The sequence below is a fragment of the Lemur catta genome, chromosome 21, assembly GCF_020740605.2.
Source record: "Lemur catta isolate mLemCat1 chromosome 21, mLemCat1.pri, whole genome shotgun sequence".
In the NCBI taxonomy this organism is placed as follows: domain Eukaryota; kingdom Metazoa; phylum Chordata; class Mammalia; order Primates; family Lemuridae; genus Lemur; species Lemur catta.
In genome coordinates this window covers 8,543,024-8,555,465 of record NC_059148.1, presented here as the reverse complement: position 1 = coordinate 8,555,465, position 12,442 = coordinate 8,543,024, and the positions used below count along the sequence as shown (strand labels likewise).

Sequence of the window (12,442 nt, the reverse complement as noted above, 5' to 3'; positions counted from 1 at the left end):
CAACCTGCCTTTATTGGAATACGAGCCCCATAGATCCTCTGGAAAAAGAAGAGTTCTATGGAAAAATTAAGGTTTGGAAATGCCACAAATTAAGAGTGGCAGTGACATTTCACTTTCAAAACAGAACCCCCGGTTCCAAACCCACTCCTTGATAGGTTCTCCATCTCCAAATGGCAAGCGCGGCAGAAAGGCAACGGCGGAGGCCCCCGCTCGCCCAGTCGGTGCGGTGTCCGGGTTCATTCTGCGGGGCCTGAGAGAGGCCCGAGGCCTGGACCCGGCAGGGGACGCTGAGTGGTCAGCTCTGCAGGCCTGCGTGTCTCAAGATGTTAGAGCCTGCAGCCGCCTTGTGCTGTCTTCCCAGAGAACCCTGCGGCTGACCATTCCTCCCCACCCCCCAAATTTCCCCAACCTCCCTGTGAGCTTGGGTCAGGACCTCGCATGGACTCAGGTTGACAAATGATCCAGATTAAGAGGAACCCTTTGACTTGTTGGAGGTCCCCTTCCTGTGTGACCCCCCCCCAACCCCCAGCTGCATTCTGACCAGGGGAACAGTGGCCTAGGGTCAACTCAGCTGGAGGGGGCTTTCCTCTTCCTCCATGGCTAGGAAGAAACTGGGCCCATTGGCTGTAGGAGGAGGTGAATCCCAATTCGTACCCACCAGGGAGATGGCCTCTGATTGGTTCCACCTGGGTCAGAAGTCCTGCCTTTGATCCTCAAGTGGGGGCCAAGAGGCAAGGTCAAGTGATTCACTGGGGCCACCGCTGGGGCAGGAGGATTGCAGCCCTGGGTTTCTCGGGACCCAGGCAGCCCCCTGCCCAGCACTGAGACTGATTCCTACTGGAAACAGTCCAACTCCTCAGCCAGCCTTGGGTGGGGCAGGGCAGGGGACAATCATTCAGACTCTATTCCCTCCGCCCCCAGGTGGTGAAAAAGCTGCTTTACTACCCTTAGAACAGAGCTCTCCAGGAGGGCAGGTCAGTTTACCAAGAAGATATAACAATTCCAAACCTGTATGCATATAATAAAATGTTCTCAAACTATATAAATCGGAAATTGATAGAACTACGGGAGGAGCTAACAAATCCCCTATCATGGTACGTGATTAATACAGATCTATTGATTAGCTATATCACATAGTGAACATATATACAAAATCTAAAACCATAGCAAAATAAATCCAACAGAATATTAAAAGGACAATATGTCATGATCACGTTACGTTCATCCCAGCAATGCATTTTAATATTAGAAAATCTATTAGGTTGAACTAATTAAAATTGTGTTTTTATTGGTCAAAAATAGTCAAATATCAGCAATTTGATATTGTTCTAATATAAATATCATTCACCACATTAGGACATGAAAGAAGAAAATCATGTTATTACCTTAATAGAGGTAGAAAGAGCATTTAGTAAAATTTAATACCTGGTATATACAGTAAGAGAAGAAAAAAGAAATAAAAAGCATAAGGATTGGAAAGGAGGAAATAAAGTGATTTGCTGATAATATGATATTCTACTTGGAATATCAAGAATACTCCATTGATAAATTAACAGAATTAACAAGAGATTTACCAGGTAATTGATTATAAGATCAATATCCAAAAGTCAATTGTATTTCTATATACCGGTGACAATTAGAAAATGTAATAATAAAAAAAGGCATTTACTTAGCAAAAACCATCATGTAGTATCTAGGGATAAATCCACAAAAGTTTTTAAAGATCTAAATGGGGAAAAGTATAAAACTATAAAACATAAATAAAGAGCCCATGTTCATGGACAAGAAAACTTGGTATCATAAGGATGTCAATTCTCTCCATACTGACTTTTAGATGCAATGTAGTTAAAATAAAAATCTGAGTAGGATCTTTCTGGAAATTTGACAAACAGATTTTAAAATTTACAGAAAAGAGTAAAGGGGCAAGAATTGCCAAGACTTCTAAAGAGGAAGGAAGGTTATTGGGTTAGGAGGAAGAGGAGGGACGGCTAGGAAGGGAGGGAGACTTGGCATACCAGAAATTGACCAACAAAAACAGAGAACAGGGAAACAGACTCGTGTGCATGTGACTTTGAAATATGACAGAGGTAGCAAGTCAGATCAGCGGAAATTGATGCCATAATAAATGGCTGTCTCAATGCAAAAAAGTGAAATTGGATCCTTACCTCAGACCATACAGAAAAAAAATGCCAGATGGGTTCAAAACTTAAAAGTTAAAAGTAAAAATTTTAAATTTTTATTTAAAAATGCAGTTGAATATGTTTCTGACTTAAGGTAGAAAATAATTTTTTTAAGAGATAGAGTCTCACTATGTTGTCCAAACTGGCCTCGAACTCCTCTGCTCAAGCGATCGTCCTGCCTCAGCCTCCGGAGTAGCTGGGACTACAGGTGTGCACCACCATGCTCAGCTGCGGAAATGATTTCTTAAGGCACAAAAGTGATAACTATAAAAGAAAGGGTTGATACATTTGATTATATTACAATTAAGACCATTTTTTTGGGCTGGCGCGGTGGCTCACACCTGTAATCCTAGCACTCTGGGAGGCCGAGGTGGGCGGATTGTTTGAGCTCAGGAGTTCGAGACCATCCTGAGCAAGAGGGAGACCCCATCTCTACTAAAAATAGAAAGAAATCATATAGATGACTAAAAACATATATATATAAATAAATATAAATATAAATATATATATATAAATAAATATAAATATAAATATAAATATAAATAAATATATATATATATATAAAGTTAGCCAGGCATGGTGGCACATGCCTGTAGTCCCAGCTACTAGGGAGGCTGAGGCAGGAGGATCACTTGAGCCCAGGAGTTTGAGGTTGCTGTGAGCTAGGCTGGCGCCACGGCACTCTAGCCCGGGCAACAGAGTGAGACTCTGTCTCAAAAAATAATAATAATAATAAATTAAAAATAAAAAAAAGAAAAGAAATTAAACTAAAAATATATAGAAAAATCAGCCGGGCATGGTGGTGCATGCCTGTAGTCCCAGCTACTCGGGAAGCTGAGGCAGGAGGATCACTTGAGCCCAGGAGTTTGAGGTTGCTGTGAGCTAGGCTGACGCCACGGCACTCTAGCCCAGGCAACAGAGCGAGATCCTGTCTCAAAAAAAAAAAGAAAAGAAAAAGAACATTTTTATCAAAACACACTTTTTAAAAAGTGAAGATATATTGTAGGCTATGACCTGGGAGAAGATATGACCAACACATAAAACTGGCAAAGGTTCAGTATTCAGAATATAAAAAGAACTGCAAATCAACATGAGAAACAACGGAATGGAAAGATGGGTAAAAGACATGAACAAGAATTCCACGGAAGGGAATTACACATGGCCAATAGACATAGGAAGAAACGTGTAACCTCTTTAATAAACAGGGAAATGTAAAATCAAAACCACATTTGCTTGGCAAATCAATAGGCTCTGAAGAGATCTACAGAATCTCATATATTGGTGGGAAAACATTTTGGCATTTATTGTGTAAAATTTAATATTTACGTATCTTTAACTCAGCAGTTCTACTTCTCCACATAAATCTGGGAAGAAGCCAGAAGGCTATTAAAAGAATAACCCATACCAGAAAGTTATTATAAATGGAGAGCCCATGTTCATGGATAAGAAAACTTAATATCATAAAGATGTCAGTTCTCTCCATACTGACTGTTAGATGCAATGTAATTAAAATTAAAATCCGAGTAGGATTTTGCACTCATGAATGCAAAAATAGTTCAATATTAGAAATTTATATTTTGAGCTGTCAAGTGGCTGGCTAAAAAAAGAAAAAAAAGAGAAAAGAAAAAAATAGAAATTTATATTTAATTCACCATATTTTCTCCAAGGAGAGAACCTATAAGTTCATGACCAAGGGGGAAATAAATTTTAAAGAATATAAATGGCAATACAAATGAATCTTGGTTACCGATGGTTTATGAAAGCTGGGAATAGTTTAAATCAGTGCTGTCCAATAGAAATATAGTGTGAGCCACATCTGTAATTTTTAGTTTTCCAGGAGCCACATTAAAAGAGGTATAAAGAGGTAAAATTAATTTTTATACTTTAACCCAATATATCCAGACTATTATTTCAATGTAAAATCAGTATAAAATATAAAGTTTTATTTAAATTAACTACTGAAATTGTTTTTAAAATAATTAAATATTTAATTAAATTAAATAGAATATTAATTAAATTATTTAAATTTTTTTCATACCAGTTCTTTGAAATCTGGTATTTTTACACCTATATCACATCTCAATTTAGACTGGTGCTTGGGCTGGATGGGTAGTTCCAGCTACCGGGGAGGCTGAGATTGGAGGATCACTTGAGCCCAGGAACTCTGGTCTGTAGTGTGCTATGCTAATCAGGAGTCCGCACTAAATTCAGCATTAATATGGTGACCTCCTGGGAGTAGGGGACCACCAGGTTGCCTAACGAGGGGTGAACCAGCCCAGGTCAGAAACAGAGCAGGTCAAAACTCCCAAGCTGATCAGTAGGGGGATTGTGCCTGTGAATAGCCACTGCACTGCAGCCTGGGCAACATAGTGAGATCCCATCTCTAAAAAAAAAAAATACAGACTGGTGCTGGGCAAGCCACATCTGATTGGTGGCACCAAATTAGATGGCATGGGTTCAAATGGACAGAACTAGGGAAATTCTTTTTTTCCCCCTCATTCTTGACCAAACCACTTTAATTTACAACTTTATTGTACAATATGAATCTGTAATTTCTTGAAATTCTCACCTGGCTCTGCTCATAGAGAGGCATCTTCGTCATGAGGAAGGATACCCAATTCTCCATATGTCCACCAGGAAGGATCTGGATACTGGATGTGACCCAGCACAGTATCTGAGTTGTGCCCAAAGTGCCAGAGAATCCAGAACCACACATGATTGCACTGGATCACCTGGGATCCAGCTCGGATCTGGTCAGCTGGGGAAATGGTCTACACTGGGCTCGATGTGCACAGCACCGCCAGCCTGACTGCATCTCCTCCAGCTGTCTGCCCGGCAGTCTCTGAAATGGTGACTCGTAACTGAAAGGTGCCAGCTGGGTCAGGTCCAACATGCTAGCCTGCCAGTGCACAGTGGTCCCTCGGGACTGGGGGATTCTTAAATGAATTGTGGTGCTTTGGTATCAGGGAATATTATGTAGACCTCAAAATTACTTTTTGAAGTTTGAATAAAATGGCAATAAAACCTGCACTTAGGAACACTGAATTAACCGGCTGTGTGCTGTGGCCATCCTTCTCCCCTGTCTGGCAGGGGACTTCTGTCACAGTGCCCTCCACCCCCAGAAGTGGGTGAGGCTTAAAGAGTCACAGAAGCCCAAATGATTCAGAGTCTCTGGAGAAAGAGCTCTTGGCACCCTCTCCTGTGACCCGGGCTCAACACGTCTTCACACCCTTTTCTGCACCAAAGAAACAACTGAAGAACTAGTAGAATGTGCCGGCATATTCTGTGAACACCAGCAAAAACCCATGTAAATAAGTGGTGGCCAAAATGAATTCTCTGCACAAGAGACACTTCCTCCCTGCCTCCACTAAAATATCTAAGGATATCTTAGTGATGAATGAGGGGCCAAAATCAATAGTAAATTTTTTCTAACTGGTGAAATAAAAAGAAAAGCAAACCACATTACTGTATAGAATGATGAATGGTGTCAACTTAAATTATTCATAATTTTCTCTTAAGAATTAGTACTCAGGCCAGGCGCGGTGGCTCAGGCCTGTAATCCCAGCACTCTGGGAGGCGGAGGCGGGCGGATCATTTGAGCTCAGGAGTTCAAAACCAGCATGGGCAATAGTGAGGCCCTGTTTCTACTAAAAATAAAAGAAAAAATTAGCCAGTCAACTAAAAACAGAAACAAAAAGTTAGCCAGGTGTGGTGGCTTGCACCTGTAGTCCCAGCTACTCGGGAGGCTGAGGCAGAAGGATCGCTTGAGCCCAGGAGTTTGAGGTTGCTATGAGCTAGGCTGATGCCATTGCACTCACTCTAGCCTGGACAAACAAAGCAAGACTGTCTCAAAAAAATAAAAGAATTAGTACTCAGAGTAGTTGTAATTTTGGGATATGACTAAACAACCATGCCTTTCATGTGGAAGAATAAACAAACAAGAATAATGTCAAGTAGGATGAGTAGAAAATGGGGAAATAAAAATGTTAGCAATGATTATGAAGCTACGGGAGCCTAGGAGCGTGCCATATTAAATTAATCACGCCATTCAATCTTCCCTTGTTCTCTCACTCATCCAATATTTATTGAGCACCTACTAATTGCCAGGCATTGTGCCTATAGCAGTGATTGAAACAGACAAAAATGTCTGGCCTCCTGGGATTTGCTTTCTAATGACCTGTGGTACTTAGCTCAGAAAACGTACATAAAACACATAGCACAGTGTATGACAGAACAAACGATCAAGTGTTGCCCTCTGCTGCTTTGATAATCGTGTTGGATTCATGTTTGCAATGGTCGAGAATCAGAGGTTAACTGACAGACCCATCCACGTATCCGTTACTCACATAATTCCCTCTGTGCCCCAAGCTGACTTTGTGGAATGGTGCGAGCAAGACCCCAATGGTGCAGGGCGCACAGTGTCCTGCGGTGACGGTGCGAGGGGTGTTCCAGGGTGCGTGGAGTGCAGGTGCTGCCCGCCTCCTGGGCTGTGAGTCTCTGGAGAGCTGGTACTTGCTGTCTTGGTGTGCGGAAGTCACTGTGTTGCAGGCCGGGGCAGCGAGGGTGCTTTGGGAACGGGGACTAGCTGGGGCAGGGGCAGACAACCCATCCGGTTCCTCCAATCGCCTGATGTGTTGGCTTTCTCCCTCCCCATCTTCTTTTTCTACTCACCCTCTGCTCTTTCCTTCTTTTCCTCTTTTTTTTTTTCCTTTTTACTTTTTAAAAGTAGAGACAAGATCTCGCTCTGTTGTCCAGGCTGGTCTTGTCCTTCTGGGTGTAAGTGATCCTCCCACCTCAGCCCCCCAAAGTGCTGGGATTACAGGCCACTGCGCCAGGCCCCTTTCTTCTCTTGTCTGAGGCCTGACATGAGGCCTGCTGGCACATGTGCACCTGCTTCTTGTTCTTAGGGACACTCCGGAGTGGACTGTCCACTTGGCATCAAGATGGGGAAGGAAACCAGCACTTACTGAAAATGACCTATGTGGCTGCCACTGTCCTGAAGATCTTCCACGACTATCCCGCTGAATCCCCCCACCAGGCCTCCCAGCCAGGCACCACTGACCACTACTTTTTTGCGATGGGACCTTGGAAAAGTCCCTTGAGCATGTAACATTTAACACAGTGCAATCATGTATGATAGGGACTATAATTAACTATGATTCAAAATTATTAAATTCATAGATGAGGAAACTGAGGCACAAATGGTTGGACACAGGTTGCAGCATCAGCTCTCCTAACCCCGACCCGGAGGCTGAGGTTTGTTCCTCAGCCTGGACTGTAGGGAACCTTCAAACAAGCGCTTGGGTGGTTGTGCAGCGGCAGGAAGGTCTTGTGATCTCAGGGAGAATTCTGGAAGCAAGCGTCCTCCAACATCTGACTAAAGAGCAACACTGACTCAGGCAAGGAGAAAGTGAGTCTGAGTCACGGCGGGTCATGTAACCCAGGCCCTCTGGCTCCTTTGTGTACTCAGGCCAGGCAGCACCGGTGCCCTGACACTGTTGGAAAGACATGTCACCAGAGGAAGCGACGGGATTTCATTTCATAGGCGCGGATACCATGCTGGGGTAGTAACGGGTGGAACCGCTGCAATTACACGCCTGCACGGCCGCATCAGAGAGGAGCGAGGCGTGTGGATCGGAGGCTGTTAATGAGAATCGAGGTTTGAGGAAATGTTTGAATTTTCAGCATAGCAAAGAAGGGCGCAGTGCATCAAGCCCCCAGATTTTCTGTCCGGCAATATTCCCCTAACATGCAATTTTCTGTTCCTCTGCCTGGAGGGTTTGTCCCATGCAGGGCTCTGCCCAAATGCCCACGCAGGGCAGGTTGTGGCCACCCAGACCCAGCCTCTCTGCCCAGACATACCTTGCTTGATGCCTTATCTCAGACTGTCCCCTTCCGCCCACCTCACCAGCGGGCCCACTCCCTTCACTCGGCTCCCTCCCCAGCCTGAAAGCATGCCATCACGCAGGGGCCTAGCATTATTTTTGCTCTATCCTCAGCCCTTGCTAAAGTACTTGCCAACGGGTAGGCGCTTAGCAAGTACTTGTTGAGTAAACGGATAATGTAAAAACCACCATGCTGCACTCACAGGTCTTTGAGATTACTGTAGGGTCCCTGAGCTGGCCCTCCACAGGTGACACTGTGTGTGAAAGAGGGTAACCCTGGTTCTTCTCTGACCATGCCCTGTTGCATGGGCTTGCTACCCAGATGTGCCCCTGCTGTCACTGTGAGCTGTGTCCTAGGCCTTCTGCATGCCCCGTCTGAGGACGGCAGCGCCCGGCCCCAGCACGCGCTCCATGGCAACCAGCTGGTTGATGTCTGTGTGTGCCATGTCTGTGCCGTGTGTGCATCTCATCTGCGCTCCCAGCCGCCCCCTGAGCTGCTCAGGCCTCCAGTGCACAGGTGATGCCTTTAGGTGGGGAAGTCAGCCAAGGGCCTATTTCATTCTGTCCAGAAGCAAAAGACAAGAAGGAGAAGCTGAGCGAGTGGCAGAAGAGTAAGGTGAGTAAAGGGAGCATGTGCCGGGGACGGCTGGGCCCCTGGGGTCTTCCCATTCCTGGCGCCTGACGGTAACGTGTGGACGGAAGGAACATTTGCAACAGGCCAGGCGTTGGGCTGTGGATGGGGCAGAAGAGAAGCACCAGACCAATCCCGTGGAAGTCTCCTTTATGTTCCCTGCAAACAACATGTGCCCGACAGGAAGCTTCCAGCTGCCGCCTCTGACCACGGTTCCCGGGGCCCTGCCTCGGTCCCCCAGTTGAGCTGCACCAGCCTCACGGGCAAGGGCGAGGGCAGTGGGGGGCTCCACCGCAAGTCGGCCCGCTGCACGGCCTGCAGCAGCTTCTGCATCTCAGCCTGCACCTGGCCCAGCGGCCTTTGTTCACAGGCCCCCAGGAGAGGCCGTGCAGGTACACGCAGCACTCGATCGGGACGGGGTAGAGCGCCCGCTTCAGCTCCGCCAGCCCTGCCGTGCGCACCAGCAGGCTCAGCAGGCCGGCCCTGGGCACGGGGTTGTCGGAGAGACCCAGGGAGCTGAGGCGGGAGCAGCGGCACAGGGCTGGCAGGATGGCACTGAGGTGGGCGTCCTTCAGCCGGCAGTGGCTCAGGTCCAGGTGTTGCAGTGTCCCTGAGACCTTTGCCAGCAGGGTCTCTAAGGGCCCAGGGACCACGTAGGACAGGTTGTTGCCACTAAGATCCAGCTTCCTCAGGCAGGTGGCGTGAAGGCTCCGGGACAAGTAGGCGATGTCGGTGTCCAGCAGTGTGCAGGAGCGGATCCCCAGGGCGAGCAGCGGGGCCAGCGGGCACCTGAGGAGAGAAGGTGCAGCCGCCTCAGGGGAGGGCCCAGGCGCTCCGCCTGAACACCCGCTTGCCTGCGGAGGGGCCGGTCCTCAGGCCACTTCCTCATCTGGGAAGCCCTTTACCAGCGTGTTTAGGGACAGGTTGTTTGGTGTCCCAAGGCCTGGCTCTGTCTCAGTAGACACACCAGGTCTGCCCTGAACCCCTCTGACTCTAAGTTTCTCTTCGGTGAAGTGGAGACCCACGTTATACGGACCCCACACGACTGCCGAGGAGCCGTTTGGACAGAAAGAGCTTATTTGACAATAAGGGATTCATGGGGGAGCCCATTATTCCTCAGTTTTGGGTTTGGGGAAGCCACCACTCAGGCTTCTGTTTAACCAGGGCTGGGCTGGGTGCACCGGATGCCCCACCTGGAAATTTCTAGGGGACACATGCCGAGTAAGACGCTTCCCTCCCACAGTTGTCCTGCCGGGCTCTACACCCACCTGTCCGGGGCGGCACGAGCTCCAGGAGGACAGGCCTGAACTGTGTTGTGTCTGGCTTTTTCCTGCCCAGCACTCAGCAGTGCCCCAAAAGATTTGTTGAGTAAATGAACATATGGATAAATAAAAAAAACAAAGGCCATTGTTTTGGACTAAGCTCCCACACTAGGCCCCAACAGACCAGAGCAAAGCAGAATGGAGTCACTTGTGCTAGGTGCCAACTGAACTTTGAAACTATTTTCCAAAAAACAGGAGAGTCACAGCAGCCAACCAGAGGGGGCCCAGCATGATAAGGAAGCCCCCTCTTCTCTTCCTATAAGGAAAGTAACTTTGAAACAATCTGCTTTTTGTTCCTTACTTCCGCTTTTTTCAGCCCTTTTCTGCCTACAAAGCCAATTTCCTCTGCTCAGATCATCGGAGCTCTTATTCTCGTTTATACAATGGGAGGCTGCCCCCGTTTGTGAATCACTAATGAAAGCCAATTAGATCTTCAAACAAAATTTGTTGTAATTTGTTTTTTAGCAATGTGCCCTCTTCCCCACAAAATCTCTGTGTTCCAAAGCAGATTCCAGCCAGCAGCTGCATCTGAACCCCAAGTGCTTGCTGTTTGAGTTTGACTTAAGCATCTTAAAAAAAAAAAAGAAAGAAAGAAAATGAACCCCAAGGTGCCCAGGCTGCACCCGCAATTCCATGAACACCTAAGAATGGGCCCCACTTCCTGTCTCGCTCCCTGCCCTGACCTGACTTGGGGCATTCTGGGGACGCATGGAGGGCCCTGCCCACTCGTTCACCTGAGCACTTGATGTAGGTTGCCTGAGAGGTAGGAGTAGGACAGGTGGAGCCTCTGGAGGTGGCCGAGCTTGCTGAGCTGGGACAGGAAGCAGCTGGAGGACTGCTCGCCCTCGGGCGGGAAGGCCCAGTGGCAGTAGGCCAGCGTGAGGCTGCGCAGGTTGCAGATGCTCCCCAGCCGCGTGGCGAACAGGCTCTGCTCCGCCAGCGCCCAGAACCAGTCAAACACCTCCAGCTGCTGGATGCAGTCCAGCTCCAGCGTCTGCAGGATCCCTACCAGACTGCTGAAGGGCATCTCCTCAACGTGCAGCTTCCTGCAGCAGAGGCGCAGGGACCCGCTGCTCCGCTCCACTTTGCTCAGGAGGCTGGAGAGGAACGTGTCCAACTTGAAGGGGCCTCTCAGGAAAAGATCCATGTGCAATTCCACTGGTTCCCATGGCTGCTTCCGTCCTTTTCTTGCGTCCTCTGCTGGCCGGGGCCTGGCCACAGCCTGGGCATCTCTGCCTTGACTGTTGATGGTAACCAGCATGGGAACCTGGCCAAGGCCTCAGAGGCCCCTTTACTTTGGACCTGCTCAAAGTCCAGGGTCAAATCCATCACCCTCAGTTCCGACCTCCTGTGGGGAGAGGGCTGTGGTGAAATGCTGCCACCTGGGGGCCCAGGGAAGATGAGCAGCAGCGACCTGGGGCTGCTCCTCAAACCCCAGCACCAGCCCACCCAGCCCGCCTTCTCGAAGGGGCTTTTCCTTCTGCGCTTGGGCCCCTTCCCAATCCTGGTTCCTCACACAGCCTGCACCGTAATCCCTAGCAGGGGAAAAGCGCGCTCTTTAATGTCCTTAACCTGGAAACCCATGGAGTCCGCATCTGTCCCCCTCGATCCCAGCTCACTCTCCGACTCTGTGCTGAGGCCTTGGTCCCAGCATCCCCTTACCTGAGACCTGGGGACCTGAAGGCAGGGGAGGTCCCCAGCCCATCCAGCACAGCTCGCAAGCCAGGGTCAGAAAGTTAAACACTGCATGTTCTCACTCATATGCAGAAGCCATAAAAGATGATCTCATAGAAGTAAAGAATAGAATACAAGTTAGTAGATGCTGGGAAGGGTATGGAAAGGAGGCAATAGGGAAAGATTTTTTAAAAAGATACAAAATTATAACTAGATAGGAGGAATAATTTCTAGTGTTCTATAGCACTGTAGGATGACTATAGTTAACTATAATATATTGTACATTTTCAAATAGCTAGAAGAGAGGATATTGAATGTTCCTAAGACAAAAAATGATGAATGTGTGAGATGATGAATATGCTAATTACCATGATCTGATTACTGTACCTTGTATGTATCAAAACATCACTATGTACTCCATTAATATGTACAAATATTGTGTTAATTTAAAAAATAAAAAACAAGTGAACAAAATCAGAACAGCAATATAAGAACAAAATGAAAAGTACACCAAAGAGACAGAAATCATTAAAAAGAAACAAAAATTTTGGAGCTGAAGAATATAATAATATGAGCTAGGGCTTTTTGGGAGGTGATTAGGTCATGAGTGTGGAGTCCCATGAATGGGATTAGTGCCCTTATAAAAGAGACCCCAGGGAGCTGCCTTACCTCTTCACCATGTGAGGACACAGCAAGAAAGTGCCATCTAGGAGCGAGAAATCAGGCCCTCACCAAACACCAAGTCTACCA

The 12,442-nt window shown here is 47.3% G+C and overlaps 1 protein-coding gene across 1 annotated transcript; it reads right to left on the bottom strand.

Moving 5' to 3' along the window:
* Window positions 1–8,846: 8,846 nt before the first annotated feature.
* On the bottom strand, window positions 8,847–11,302 carry LOC123626221 (melanoma antigen preferentially expressed in tumors-like). Its single transcript, XM_045535112.1, is given in 3 exon segments — window positions 8,847–9,055; window positions 9,058–9,485; window positions 10,753–11,302. Coding segments are annotated over 3 exon segments (1,164 nt in total). The 5' UTR covers window positions 11,280–11,302.
* Window positions 11,303–12,442: the final 1,140 nt, after the last annotated feature.